Source organism: Scomber japonicus, chromosome 3 (genome assembly GCF_027409825.1).
Source record: "Scomber japonicus isolate fScoJap1 chromosome 3, fScoJap1.pri, whole genome shotgun sequence".
In the NCBI taxonomy this organism is placed as follows: Eukaryota; Metazoa; Chordata; class Actinopteri; order Scombriformes; family Scombridae; genus Scomber; species Scomber japonicus.
In genome coordinates this window covers 23511744-23525240 of record NC_070580.1, presented here as the reverse complement: position 1 = coordinate 23525240, position 13497 = coordinate 23511744, and the positions used below count along the sequence as shown (strand labels likewise).

Below are 13497 nucleotides of genomic sequence, written 5' to 3'. Positions count from 1 at the left end.
TCACATTGGTCCTCTGTTTTTATCAGTTATAATATCTTATATCTCTCTGATTCTGTTGGATGAATCACATAGAGGTGTGTGTGTAGTCAGTCACATGAATAGAGGGAGTGAAAGTTAAATAAAATCATTTAATAAGAAATAATTTGATTTCTTCATTAACAACATGACTTTTAGCTTCCCTTTTACTAGTTAGATGTAGCCAGTTAAATTGGGGGGATAAAGGCTTATCAAAATATTCAGGCAGGCATCAGTATTGTTGTGAATGTGGGAAACAACTTGGAAAAGAAAGATTACACCAGTGTTGGATGCAAATGGTGTTTATGAAATGGAAAGTAAAACATGTACCTTTTCTTTTTAATAGTAACGGTTCCCAAATATACTTAAAGCTGAATGACTGTTTTTGGAATACTTTTTTATATATTCTCACTCAATTTATACATTTAGTCATCTAAAGTTGTTAAATAAAACAAAACCTCTCGCTGTCTGTGTCCCCTGGCCTCGTAATGTGCAGTGCGACATTTTTGGATTTTGTCCCATGCCGTTCCAGTTTGTGCTTTTCCAACCTGCCCTCATCCTGGTCAGTTTGACCTCACTAGTAGCAGGACAGCCAAAAGCAAGTAATAGGAGGTGCTTACAGGTTTTGTTTGTTCTGTATCATATGAGTATATTTAATTTTGTCTGTTTAGTTTCAGTAAAATGTTAGAAGTAATTACTCTTGACACATGAAGAGTCAAAAAGTGGTGGACACCTTTGGCTACTTGAGAGGTAGAAACAGTCAAATAGTTTGTACCAACTGCAAAAAACGAATTACCAACATGCTATTGAAGCATTTCCCTTGTTTTATTTCACTGCTCTTTGTTTCAAATCACTTAGTCTCATGTAGTGGTAAAATAAATCCTTTACTTAAGAACGTGTCTACGGAGCCCCTCTGGTATGGTAAAAAAAAAAAAATTGTGGCCAAAATATAGCTATACCGTGCGCATGAGATACTAATTCGTGGCCATGAAATAGGTATAACGTGCGTACGAAATACTAGGCTAATTAATAATATTAATATCATTCCTGGAAAGCTGGGTAAGCAAATCGAGCGCACCTTCTCTAGAACCTGCTATAGCCTACGTCCGCACCTGGTCCGGACCTAATTCTGTTCACAGTTTCAGCTTGAAATCATCTTAAAAAGTGCCTTTTTCACTGATCATCTCCTATGAAAGTAGCATCATGTGTGTCAGACTCTCAGCTGAGGGAATACAGCAGCGTTTAATGATGCCACCGGACGAAGCTGTGCAGTTACAGTAGCGCTCACTGTATGTATCGCGTTGCCAAGGGAACCTATAGCCTATCAGTGGTCAGAATCTAGTTTGTATTGATTTGCAGGTTGTTGTTGCTTTGACCCTTTGATTGAACTACTGAATGTGTCTGTAGTGTTCTCTGGACATTTGTCCTTCAATAAAATCACAGAAGATTAAAAGTTCACTATATTATTGATCAGTCTGACAAAATGTGCTATAATTCCTTTAAACCATTATGTTAACACTTTGATGATGTTTTATGCTTGGTCCTGATTTGCTGAAGTCTGTTTTACACTGCTATATTAAAGCTAATAGAACCCTGATTAGAAAATTGCGCAATCCTTTATTACCATAGATAATGTCTGATCAATAAAAATCATTCCACTTTGATTTGCCAAAGACTAAAGTGATTTCATAGGACAGTGTCAGAGCTTGAGCATAATGTTTAAATCAGCTGCATCAAGTTTAGTTTCAGAGCTCTACAATGTGCAGCTGTCACCAGAAATACGGGAGGCATTGACAGTGCACCGAGCACCCAGGAATGATAATATGAATTAGTATTTCGTGCGCACGTTATAGCCATACTGTGGCCACAATTAGATTTTTTTCTTTTACCATACCAGATGGGCTCCGTACGTGTCAACACAGCAAGCAAAATGTACTTAAAGTATTAAAGTAAACGTACTCATTCATCCTTCAGACTGACATATTATGTATAACATCATTAGATTATTAATAGTGAAGCATCAGCGTTAGAGCAGCATGTTACTGATGTAGCTGCTGGAGGTGGAGCTAGTTTACACTACTTTATATACAGTCAGCTAGTTTAGTCCAGTGGTTCCTTGGGGTCAGGCCCCTCTAAAGGTTGGCCAGATAAATCTGAGGGGTTGTGAGATGATTAATGAGAAACAACTTCTGATACACAAATCTGTTTATTGAAATGAAACCAGGTGAGATGTTTAGAGGGAAAACTCAGTATTTGGTGGAGCTGTTAACACCTCATACATCTGGGTCACACCCCATCTAAAGACTGTTTTTTAAAAGATGTCAAAAGCCAAAAACTCACTGGTTTCATCTCTAATAATGTGTTGTATTTTAATATCTTGTTATATTATCCATTTTGTAAAAGAAAACGTTTTTCTTGTCTTTTCTCATGCAGGATTTAAATAATGTGCTGTAGCATATATATGACTGTTCAGCCAAAAAGTAAAGATGGATAATAAGAAAAACATGGGAGGATAGATCATAGTTTAATCCATGAATTGCAACAGAATAGCACCATAGACTACAGCTGACAGCAAAAAAAGTGGATTTTGTTATCTTTGTTTCTCAAATATATTTTGAACTGGAAACAAATGTACACAATACAGGAGATATACTTATTTATAACTCTCCATAGCTGTGGTATAATCACACTATACCCTGGCCAGTCGTGAAGTCATGATGCCTTCACATTAAAGGTGTAGTCTAATAAGAATATATAACATAAATCAATCACAAAAACCTCATCTGAATAAATATTTAAGAAACAAAATAAATAAGTAAATAACACCGAAAAATGCATGGTTTATAGTTAGAAAACACAGTTTGTGTACAAAAGAATCATGTGCATTTTATTTTCATACAATAAACCGTTTGCGTGTCTTCGTCACTTCCGCCCACGCTGACTTCAGCTTGCATCATTTCTCGTCTCTTTGGCAGCCGGTGGAAAGACACCATGTGAGTATCTCCATTCAAACGGAAAAATCACAACATAAAGGTTTGATTAGAGCCACGCCGCACTGTTCATCTGTGACTATATGTGACTTTTTAAACGCTGCCTTTCACAAACGTCGCAGCTCATTCTGTTACAAGCTAACTAACTCTAATGACCGGCTAGCTTAGCTTAGCTTGCTAGCTAACAACAAGGAGGCGTCATTCTTGTGAAGTTGCTGCAGTGGAAAAGTGACTTATTGAACATAATTAACCATTCTGGACAACATTTCTGAAGTTTCATGCCTTATATGGGTATCATTTATTACATATGTTTGACTTTGTATGTAAAATATTAAAGGGGACTTTATGTCCTGTTGACAAACTATCGCGCAACAGACAGCTTTGACAGGTCCATAAGGATCTGTGTGGACGGTGACATTTACTGAGCTTTCTCCCTCACATCATTTAGGTTACTTCGCTTAACTTGAGCAAAAAATACTTCAGCAATGTGGGGCATTTAAAGGCCGGGTTCACAACTTTTCTGTCTTAAAACAACAGCCAGGCAGGTACCCTGATGAAATAGATGCTGCTAGAAAGACTGTAAATGTGGCAGATATCCTCTTGACTAACTCAGACTGCCTCACATCAGATAAAGGACAACCTCACATCAGATAACTATCAATAATATGAGGAAATATATACATGGAGGAAATAGGATAAAAGATCCATCATGTGATCTTTGTGAGTTGTTTTTTTTCTTCCTGCCTCAGAAGTCTGTTGAGTTTCATTCTTGTTTTTCTCTTGTTTGACAGACATAATGGTGGAGCCGGTCCCTGAGTCCATCAACTTTCCCTCTGAGGAGGAGAAGATCCTGCATTTCTGGCAAGAAAAGGACTGCTTCCAGGAGTGCCTCAAACAGTCCAAGAACAGGCCCAAGTAACTCCACTTGTTTCTGATTCATGATTTACAAGAGAGTTGTTGTGTTGTTAAATAACATTTGTTGTTCATAACATTTTGTTTTGGCTGGGATCTCTTTATATACTTTTTAAACTACCAATAGTGTTCACATTTACTGTTTATTATCATTTCAACATTTCAACAAAAACAAATCTGATATGTCTTGGTGGGAAATAATTGATTAGAAGAACATAGTCACTCGAGTCTTTATTTCTGGTGAAGGATTGTTGTTAATATATGACATCCAGCTATTGTGCTGCCAAGTAAAGAAGTTATGTTTCCTGTTCAACCAGTCTTTCTTAGGTTCCATTGTATGATTTGATCTCAGGGATTATTTGTCTGTGAGATGAAAACATTCAGTAAGAAATACTGGACCTTTATAATCAGTTGAATGTGTTAATAGCAGTGTTATGTGTTAGAAGTCAGTCGGCACAAAGGCAGTTGAAGTTATTAAAGTAGGAAAAACTTTATGAAATTAATAATCAGCCACAAATTTATGGGAAAACTTGTTAAGAAGCATCTTCAACTTTTTGTCATAGGTCTGCTTTATGTCAGTGGAAATTTTTTTTACTGTTTGCTCACATGTAGCAGTCAGATTGTATTATTCTTCAATTATTTTGTGTAGTTTAGCCAACAAAGGCTCAAATGTCATGATGACGTATACTGAACAGAGCAAAACTGCATTTGTAAAGACATTTGATTTTTAAAGAATATTTTTGCCACTCATTTCACAACTAGGTACACCTTCTATGACGGCCCTCCCTTTGCCACTGGTCTACCCCACTATGGTCACATCCTAGCTGGCACCATCAAGGATGTGGTCACTCGCTTTGCCCACCAGAGTGGCTTCCATGTGGACCGACGCTTTGGCTGGGACTGTCACGGCCTCCCTGTGGTAAATATTTGTTTTAGATGTCTTTTTCAAGAATATTCTTAAAGTCCAATATTTGTGAAAATTCACAGAGTCACTGCAGTTTTATTGAGATTTTTGCCCTGTGTGTTTTGTAGGAGTATGAGATTGATAAGACTTTGGGGATCAAGGGACCTGAAGATGTGGCCAAGATGGGCATCGCAGAGTACAACCAGCAGTGCAGAAACATTGTCATGAGATACTCTAACGAGTGGGAGGTGAGCATTAAGAAAGAAACTATGATCCTTAAGTAAGGGAACTTTGTATCTTTACTTTTGAGATCAGTTTTTGTTTTGTGTGTGTTTCCCCTCTATCAAAATACAGGATGTCTGTGTAAAAACAGTGCATTGAAGCTGCACTAAAACAGAATAACATAAAATCAAGCTGATAAAAAGATGATCCTTTTATTACTGTACTCCACTGTGTTTTGCCCACCTCAGCCTGCTAATGTTCCATAACTGCTCTCCTTTACAACAGCCTATAGTGCAGCATTGTGCTCGAACAGTACCGGTCAAAAGTTTGGACACACTTTCACATTCAGGTGTGTCAAAACCTTTGATTGGTACTGTGTGTGATTGAAAATTTGCCATTTTGAAAATTGACTTTGGCAAACTAGAGCAAGTGATGTTCTGTTTGGTAAAATACAAAGATTCACTAAACTGAGTCTACAAAGTGCTGTGCTGACTTTGCATTCAGCAGCAGCTCCTCATTCAGGATTTGTCCAGTGCTGACTTTCCATTCAGCAGTTAAAATGACAAATGGCTTCTGATCATAACATCTGATGCTAATTAATGTTTATACAGTGAGTTTGTGTGTGTGTGTGTGTGTGTGTGAGTGTGAGTGTGAGTGTGTGTGTGTGTGTGTGTGTGTGTGTGTGTGTGTGTGTGTGTGTACTAAGATCATTTGTGGGGTATGAGCCACCCTACTGCTTATTTTTTAACTTCTCTCTAGCAAATGTTTCAAAAGTCTCATTTTACAGTTAAACTTTTGTTCATATCAATAATTAATTAAGCTGACCTATTTGAAACAATATGTTCTGTATTTTGACTGAGAAGCTGGTGAAAAGTGTCTGCCAAACTCAACAGGCTATACCTGTTCTGCTGATATGTAAACATAAGTATTGGATCAGAGCCTGTATCAACACATTACTAATACTATAGGACTCAGATCAGGGAAAAACTTGATTGTGACATCCTGACATGCACATTTGACCTGAATTTTACATCTCATAAAAGCTTGTTCTACAAAATTTTGGTATATGATAATTGTGTACACATTTGAATTTTGTGTTACTTTTTGTTCCTAGACATCAGTAAGGAGGATGGGTAGGTGGATCGATTTCAAAAATGACTACAAGACTCTCTACCCGTGGTTCATGGAGACTGTCTGGTATGTATGTCTGAAAAATTGCAACCTTATCGCTAACATTTTTGGCTTAAAGATGCATCGTTTTAACTCTACTTAAATACACACTTTAGGGGCTTGTAGTAATATTTAATATACTTATATTATGATATTTGACATTATTGATATACAAGTAGTCTGCGTTCTCTTTTCGTATGAAGTCAGGTATCTAGTTCACTGTATCTGTTCTTAAACTTGATTATTATCTTGAAGGACATTTTTTTGCAGTCAGGCATTAAGCACGTACGTCACATGCGATACTGGCAATGACATAACATATAATTAAAAATGCAAAACAAACCAGACTTGACGCATCTGTATCTTATATTTTGTGAATGTCATATTTTTTTAGGTGGGTGTTTAAACAGCTATATGACAAGGGAATGGTGTACCGAGGAGTCAAGGTCATGCCTTTTTCCACTGCCTGCAACACCCCACTCTCCAACTTTGAGTCCCATCAGAACTACAAGGTATGCACACAAAACCCAACCACTTCAAACCTGACCAGCTCTGCAGTATTCATAATGTTTTTTTTCTCTAAGTAACACAAGAAGATCACTAACAGCGAGCTGACTGTAAAAACAAATCTACTTCCTCATATCTGTGTTTCGTTTTTGTCTCCAGGATGTTCAGGACCCATCAGTGATTGTTACCTTCCCACTGGTTGAGAATGAGGATGTGGCTTTGATCGCCTGGACAACCACACCCTGGACACTCCCGAGCAACCTGGCCCTGTGTGTCAACCCAGAGTATTCGTACGTCAAGGTCAAAGGTGAGAGATGAGACTTCATGTAAACAACTACAGATGCGCTGACTGAGAATTCATTTTTCTCTGTTGAGCTTGTTGGTTTGAAATGTTTTCTCCAGTTAGAATCATGGTCCCAGTGCTGTCATGTTGGTAGGATAAAGACTGCAAAGGAAGCACCACTGTTTCCTTGAAGTAATTGTAGGAAAAGAAGGAAGTATCTGCTCACAAACATGTTATTTGGCTACTTGAATTACCAGGATTGGTCATTTTGTTGAGCAATGTTTATTAAATGCTTCAAGCCTCAGGCCAATGTTATCCCACTGAAAATCTCTCTTCCCGTGTGGGTTTAGTGTTGTGGACCTCAGTATTAGCTGATGCTTGTTTTTTTATTCAGAAAGAACAAACAAGAACAAATTAGCAGAGGAGTGTTGCCACAGCAGACTGCACCCAGAGGAAGGGATTTTTGTACTATAACGTGTTGGTGGATTTTTCAGCCTTTGGCTATGAGATGGCTAATAAATAGACTGTCTTTTAGTTGTTTCACAATGGACACTGACTGCAATACAGCTACAATGATTACATAATGATTATACATTAGTTAAGTGACAGAAAATTAACCAGCAGAAGGAGAAATGCCAAAATCCCCTTATTGCAGCTTCTTAGATGAACAGTAACTTGATGCTAATAAAGCATAACTGATGGTCATGTAGGCTCATTAAAAACATGACTGTCCTCCAACTGCATGTGAACCATGTGAAATGACCCTCTCTGGTTTAAATAAAAGACTATTAAATAATAATGTATGATGCAAAGATGGAAATAGCAATCATCACTTAATCACTGTTGATTTAAATTGCTTTGTTCATTTCAAAGATTTGTTGTGACTGATGCAGTTTGTTCACTTTATTCTAAGCTAGAAAACTGCATCACTGTTTAGTATGCACAACACAAAATTAATGAATAAATTGAATAAAACTGTTTAGTACAAAACTAAGCCCACACAAGACTCAGCAGCCAACTATTACTGCAGTTATCTCATCATGATTGTTTCTGATGGTCTTAATAGCTTTGTAACGGGGAAATAATAACGCACTGTGTATCACAGCTGAGCCGACAGCAGTGACTTCAGTCAGCAGTGAGGAGCTCTGCTGCTAAAACTTGCTGATCCTGTGTGTTACAAAGATGATTCTGTAGAGTCAGGTTACACGGAAGTTCCCTTATAATGCTTTACATATAATGTGCTATATAATATGCAGTTTTAAAAAGCACAATTTGAAATTGGTTTTTGTAAAGAAACAATCTGATCCAAAATTAACCTGGAGTCTCTCTCATATCGACAGGCCCTTTAATACACAACAGACACCAACCAAATTAGCTGTTAATTTGTATTTGGTTATACTGAGAGGTCTTTCTAATAAAAAAGTGAATTTATTGCAGGGCTGTTTTGATTGCCTTAGTCTTAGCATAGTGTCCCTAATAATATACTGGCATCTTTAGTGTATGTTACCTCCAAAATGATTAGTTGAAATTGGTCATTTTGAAAGTCAGTTAATTGCTTAAATCATCTTAAATATGAGAATTTGCTGCTTTACATCACCATAAATTGGATATCTTTTGAATTTTTGGGCTTTTCAGACAAAGTAAATCTAAAGACATCGCTGTAAACTCTGAATCCTTGGCAGAAATCTATTGTCATTTTTTACCTTTTTAATTGATCAACTTGTGTATAATTTGTGCCCAAAGAATGAGGTCAGCTGACTACCTGAATATACTGAATGACCAGGTTATTCCACCAATGGATTGTTTCTTCCCTGATGGCACAGGCATATTCCAAGATGACAATGCCAGGATACATCTGTCTCAAATAGTGAAAGAGTGGTTCAAGGAGCATGAGGCATCATTTTCACACATGGATTGTCCACCACAGAGTCCAGACCTTAACCCCATTGAGAATCTTTGGGATGTGCTGGAGAAGGCTTTGCGCAGTGGTTCAACTCTCCCATCATCAATACAAGATGTTGGTGAAAAATTAATGCAACACTGGACGGAAATAAATCTTGTGACATTGCAGAAGGTTATTGAAATAATGCCACAGCGAATGCGTGCCGTAATCAAAGCTAAAGACGGTCCAATGAAATATTAGTGTGTGAGCTTTTTTTTTTACAGCAGACTGCTGTGTCATTATAGGAAAAGAACAGGTGTTACTATTAACTCGGCTAATTCATCTATATTCAAATGTCCCAGTTAACCATAACCCTGAAACTGAAGCAACTAAATGGAATCAAGCCTCATTAATTTTATTATGTACACCTGTGCTTTTCCTACATAACAAACAACGTCCATGAACAAGGCCGATTGCTGCAACTTGAACTGACAGTTTTGAGTGTGTGAGACGTACATCTATGTGTGGCTCAGACCTAATAAACGTGATGAAGCTCAAATCAGGTCACTTATAAAAGTGTTATCCTTGTTCAAATATGAAAAAAAAAAACCTCTAGATAGGTGGCTGGTGTTTTTCTGGCACCCTCCTCCTGTAGTTTTTGGCTCCCTGAGAGAGAAACTGGTGGGTTTTTAAAAGGATGACCTAGATTCTTGTCAGCTTGTCATAGCCCAGCTGGTACTGCAGGGGGCACTGTTGAAGCACAGTCTGAATGTGTCTGCCCTCCTAACTGCACCGCCTGTGCTGTGCTGCATGGGAGACAGCCTTGGAATACCAATGAATGCTTTTTTTTTTTTTTATCAGCCCAGTCTTTTTTATCTCCGGTCCTCTCTCGCTCCCATCTTAATCCTAATTTCCCCCCTCATTTTCTTATTGCTGTCGTTGCTTCCACATCCACCTGTTTTCGTCCTTCGTCGTTCTTGTTTGCTCTCCGTCTCTCTCTTTCTGTGTCTGTCTCTTTTCCCCCCTGCGCTTTTGTTGCTGTTCGAGTGGAGCGCTGTCAGCAGTGGCAGGTCTGAGCTGTGCAGTCATTTGTCACACCACTGAGGAGAAGAAACATCTTTTATTGATGCTGCTCCCCTCTCTCTGTTTTTGTGTCTCACCGTCTCAGGCCATTTGGTTTTTGCCCTCCTCACAATGACTGTTCCCACTGTTCTCAACCTCTCCATGTTTGTTCTTCCTAAACTTCACATTCGGCCATTTCTTTTCCAGGGGGGCTCAGATTCCCTAAATGTCTCACAGTTATCCTACATGAGGTGGCAACTTTTCCATAAGCTTGGTTGCTGTTTGAGTTGTTGTAGCTACATGATGGGGTCATTACCTGACTTTGACTCTATGGCCGACTGTATCATTATGAAGCAGGACATGACCTTCATTTTTCAGGTCATTTGTATGTAGCACAGCCATTAGATATGTGGATTCGAACCGTGTTTGATGTGTTACCGTTCGTCATACATGAAATTTTGATCAATAAACATAAATAATTGACCAAGGCAACAAAAAATGATTTTACATCATATTGATCAGTATGATCACTCCCACTTCATTACAAATACTGAGAGTGTGGCAAGATTAGCAGAAAATGAACATTTTTGTTAATTAACTGGTGAGCATTATGCATCATTTCATTACCTCCAACTATGTCAAATGTGTAGATGAACACATTGGGGAAAATTTGCTATCTGTGGCCCATTTTATAGGGCTAAACAGCCAAATTGCATTTCTCCTTATTTACTAAATGGTTTCACCAACATTTTGCTTATAAAATTGAAGAAAATCGTCAACACTGAAAATGGCATGGTTGGGGTCATGTTTAGAGGTGTGAAATATGGAAGGGATGGAGATATGTGGAAATATCCAGAGCACCTGATTTATCACCACAGACCGACCGCTGCAGCAGAGGAACCTGTGTCTGAAATGTAACATTTGAGAAAAGCAAGTTTAAAAACTGCAGTGCATAGAAGTTTAGAGACTATAGCAGAGAGAGAGATGGAGTTTAAAAAGAGCCATTACAGAGTTACTTTAGTGGATCGGATTGCTCTGCTCAGCAACACAACACAAGACAAAAAGAGCAAGAGTGGAACAGTCTGTTATTTTTCACTGTTTTGTTTCCCTTCTGCTAATGTTTCTTGACTTTTAATGTTTCAGCAGCTCCAGTCAAGCACAGTATCACTGAGGCAGCCTGTTACAGTTATCAGACATCCCAACCTGCAAAAAGTCATTTCAGGGAGGTGTATGGGGAGGGGGTGCGATTGGTCTAATAAGCAGCAACACAGACACACTATAAGGACGCTTTGCTCTCACACACGCTGCATTGATAGTCACACAAACACACACACACGCGCTCTCTACAGCGCACTCTTGCTTGCTCGATCCAGATTCTGGGAGATTATATCTCATTTGCGGGCGTCAAGGAGCTGCTATTAATATGCGGGAGACTCCTGGAACTTCAGGTGATTTATATACAAGTACAGTCTTATAACAAGAGTTTAAAAGTCTGACCAAAAATCTGACACTGATATATTTTTTGAGCTTACATCATCTCGATATCCAACCCGTCATCCAAGTTCAACACTTTTGTTTGTGCTCCATTCCTTTCCAGACATCAGCTCTTACTTAGTGGTACCTCATTCAGATCAGATGAATTGCAGCTTGGCTTTTTTACTTTTCAAATCTTAGTAAAAGCCCCACTAGATGAAAAGAAAAATTGCAGTGACAAAAATTGCAATAATTACCAACAGGCTTAGTAAATATCATTCTTTGTGTTTATTTTCAATCTTACAGGTCAATAATGATGTCGCTTATGTGTTCTTTACCTTTTAATGTACACTGTAACTTTCACTTCATGCTATTTGTCTGCTCATTACTATTGTCTGTTTGACAGCCTTTCAGTTGCTGTACTCTGTCTGTATATTTTTCTAAGTCAGTACAGAATTCAATATCAGTAGCTTGATGTAGACGCTTTGCATGAAGATATAAAAACCTTTTGTTACATCACTCAACAAATGCACTCAGATCTTTTCTCTCTGCGTCTCTCAGATAACACCACAGGCAAGACCTACATCATGATGGAGGCCAGACTGGGAGCTCTGTTTAAGACGGAGAGCGAGTACACTATCCTGGAGAAGTGAGTACAAAAGTCTTTACAGCCACTTATAAAACAGTGTGAAAAAGACCAATATATAATTTCTTCAAAATGATGTGAAAGTACAGTCCTGTCCTATTGCATTACATCTTTCTGGGTTGGACAGAATACTTGATGTAAAAAATCACTGTAAACATAACTGGAAAGGTCAGATGTTAAATGACATTAAAGTATCAAGTGAAGCATGTTTGCAATATCTCTGTTGGTTAGTATCAATAAGATGACTTTCTTTTTGTCAGTAATCTTGATTTTCTTTTTTCCAATCATGCTTTGAAAACTCATAAAAGCACCAATTGTAAAGTCTCTTCTATAGTTGTGTACTTCCTTTTAAAACTTTTAAGTTGTTGGAAAACTCAAACCCAGCTGCTGCTCAGCGAGTGCCAAACGTGTATTTCAAACATTCTGTGGCAAGATTTCTCCTGAGTTTCACAACTTATCTTCCAGAGTTAAGAGATAAAGTTATTGACAGGAGAATAAGCAGAGCTCTATTTTACCAGCTGAGTGTTGTTCTGTGCGGCAGAAAACAAATCAAATTCCCAATTTCCTAGTTCACTGGATGACTATGGAGCAATGGAGGAAGGGAAAAATGAGGTGAGATGAAGAAAACACCTCAGTGAATACAAGATACAGAATCTACTGAGACACACTGGAGCACATTTTAGTTATACCTACTCATCCCAAATATTGGACAAATTAACTGGCACTGAAAAATGACATGTTGAGGAACATTGTACTCTGGCAAGAGCTGTTCTTCCACAAGCACAACGTCTCTTTCCACAGATGAAGGATTTGAATGATTATAACAAAAACAGGAGATCATTATTGACTGACTCGGTTGCGAAAACAAACTTAAACCTTTACATAGAAATCTCAAGGCAGTGGAAATAACATTTTCCAGTATGTTATGATATACTGAAGGGAGATATTGTCATCAGGCTCCTCAGCTTAAAACTTTACAGTATGTACATTCTATAAAGGTAAGGCAGTTTATTTGTATGGCACAATTCCAACAACAAGGCAATTCAAAGTGCTTCATATAAAGACATTAAGAAAGAGAGCAATATAAAAGGACAGAAAAATGATACAAATAAAATGGAAGATAAAATGGAATAAAACTGATCAAATAGGAGAATAAAGGTTATATACTTTATATACAAATATGTAAGATTAAGGACATGGCATGACCATCCTGATAGATATTTTTCTCAATATCATAATAATGTGTTTTTAAATTACATACTACAAGATAAATATTATATGTACGTCCTTCCTAGAAAGAACATTGTTCTTACTGCCTTATTTAATATTTAATTCATGGTCACCTGTAGCATTTTTTAGGAGAATCCTGACTCTGAATATATAAATGCTGAGTAGTGTCTTCAGTGTTTCTGCAGTGTAGCATAGCAGAGG

General features: G+C 37.8%; 1 protein-coding gene across 1 annotated transcript in view; it reads left to right on the top strand.

Annotated features, from left to right (window-relative positions):
* The first annotated feature begins 2980 nt into the window (after positions 1-2980).
* Positions 2981-13497, top strand: part of iars1 (isoleucyl-tRNA synthetase 1) — a 56053-nt gene continuing 45536 nt past the window's right edge. Inside the window, exons 1-8 of the mRNA XM_053315727.1 lie at positions 2981-3008; positions 3797-3920; positions 4680-4836; positions 4950-5069; positions 6158-6240; positions 6608-6725; positions 6880-7027; positions 11982-12069. Of these exons, the coding sequence (XP_053171702.1) occupies positions 3802-3920; positions 4680-4836; positions 4950-5069; positions 6158-6240; positions 6608-6725; positions 6880-7027; positions 11982-12069 (833 nt within the window). The 5' untranslated portion in view covers positions 2981-3008; positions 3797-3801. The remainder of the gene's footprint in view (positions 3009-3796; positions 3921-4679; positions 4837-4949; positions 5070-6157; positions 6241-6607; positions 6726-6879; positions 7028-11981; positions 12070-13497) is intronic.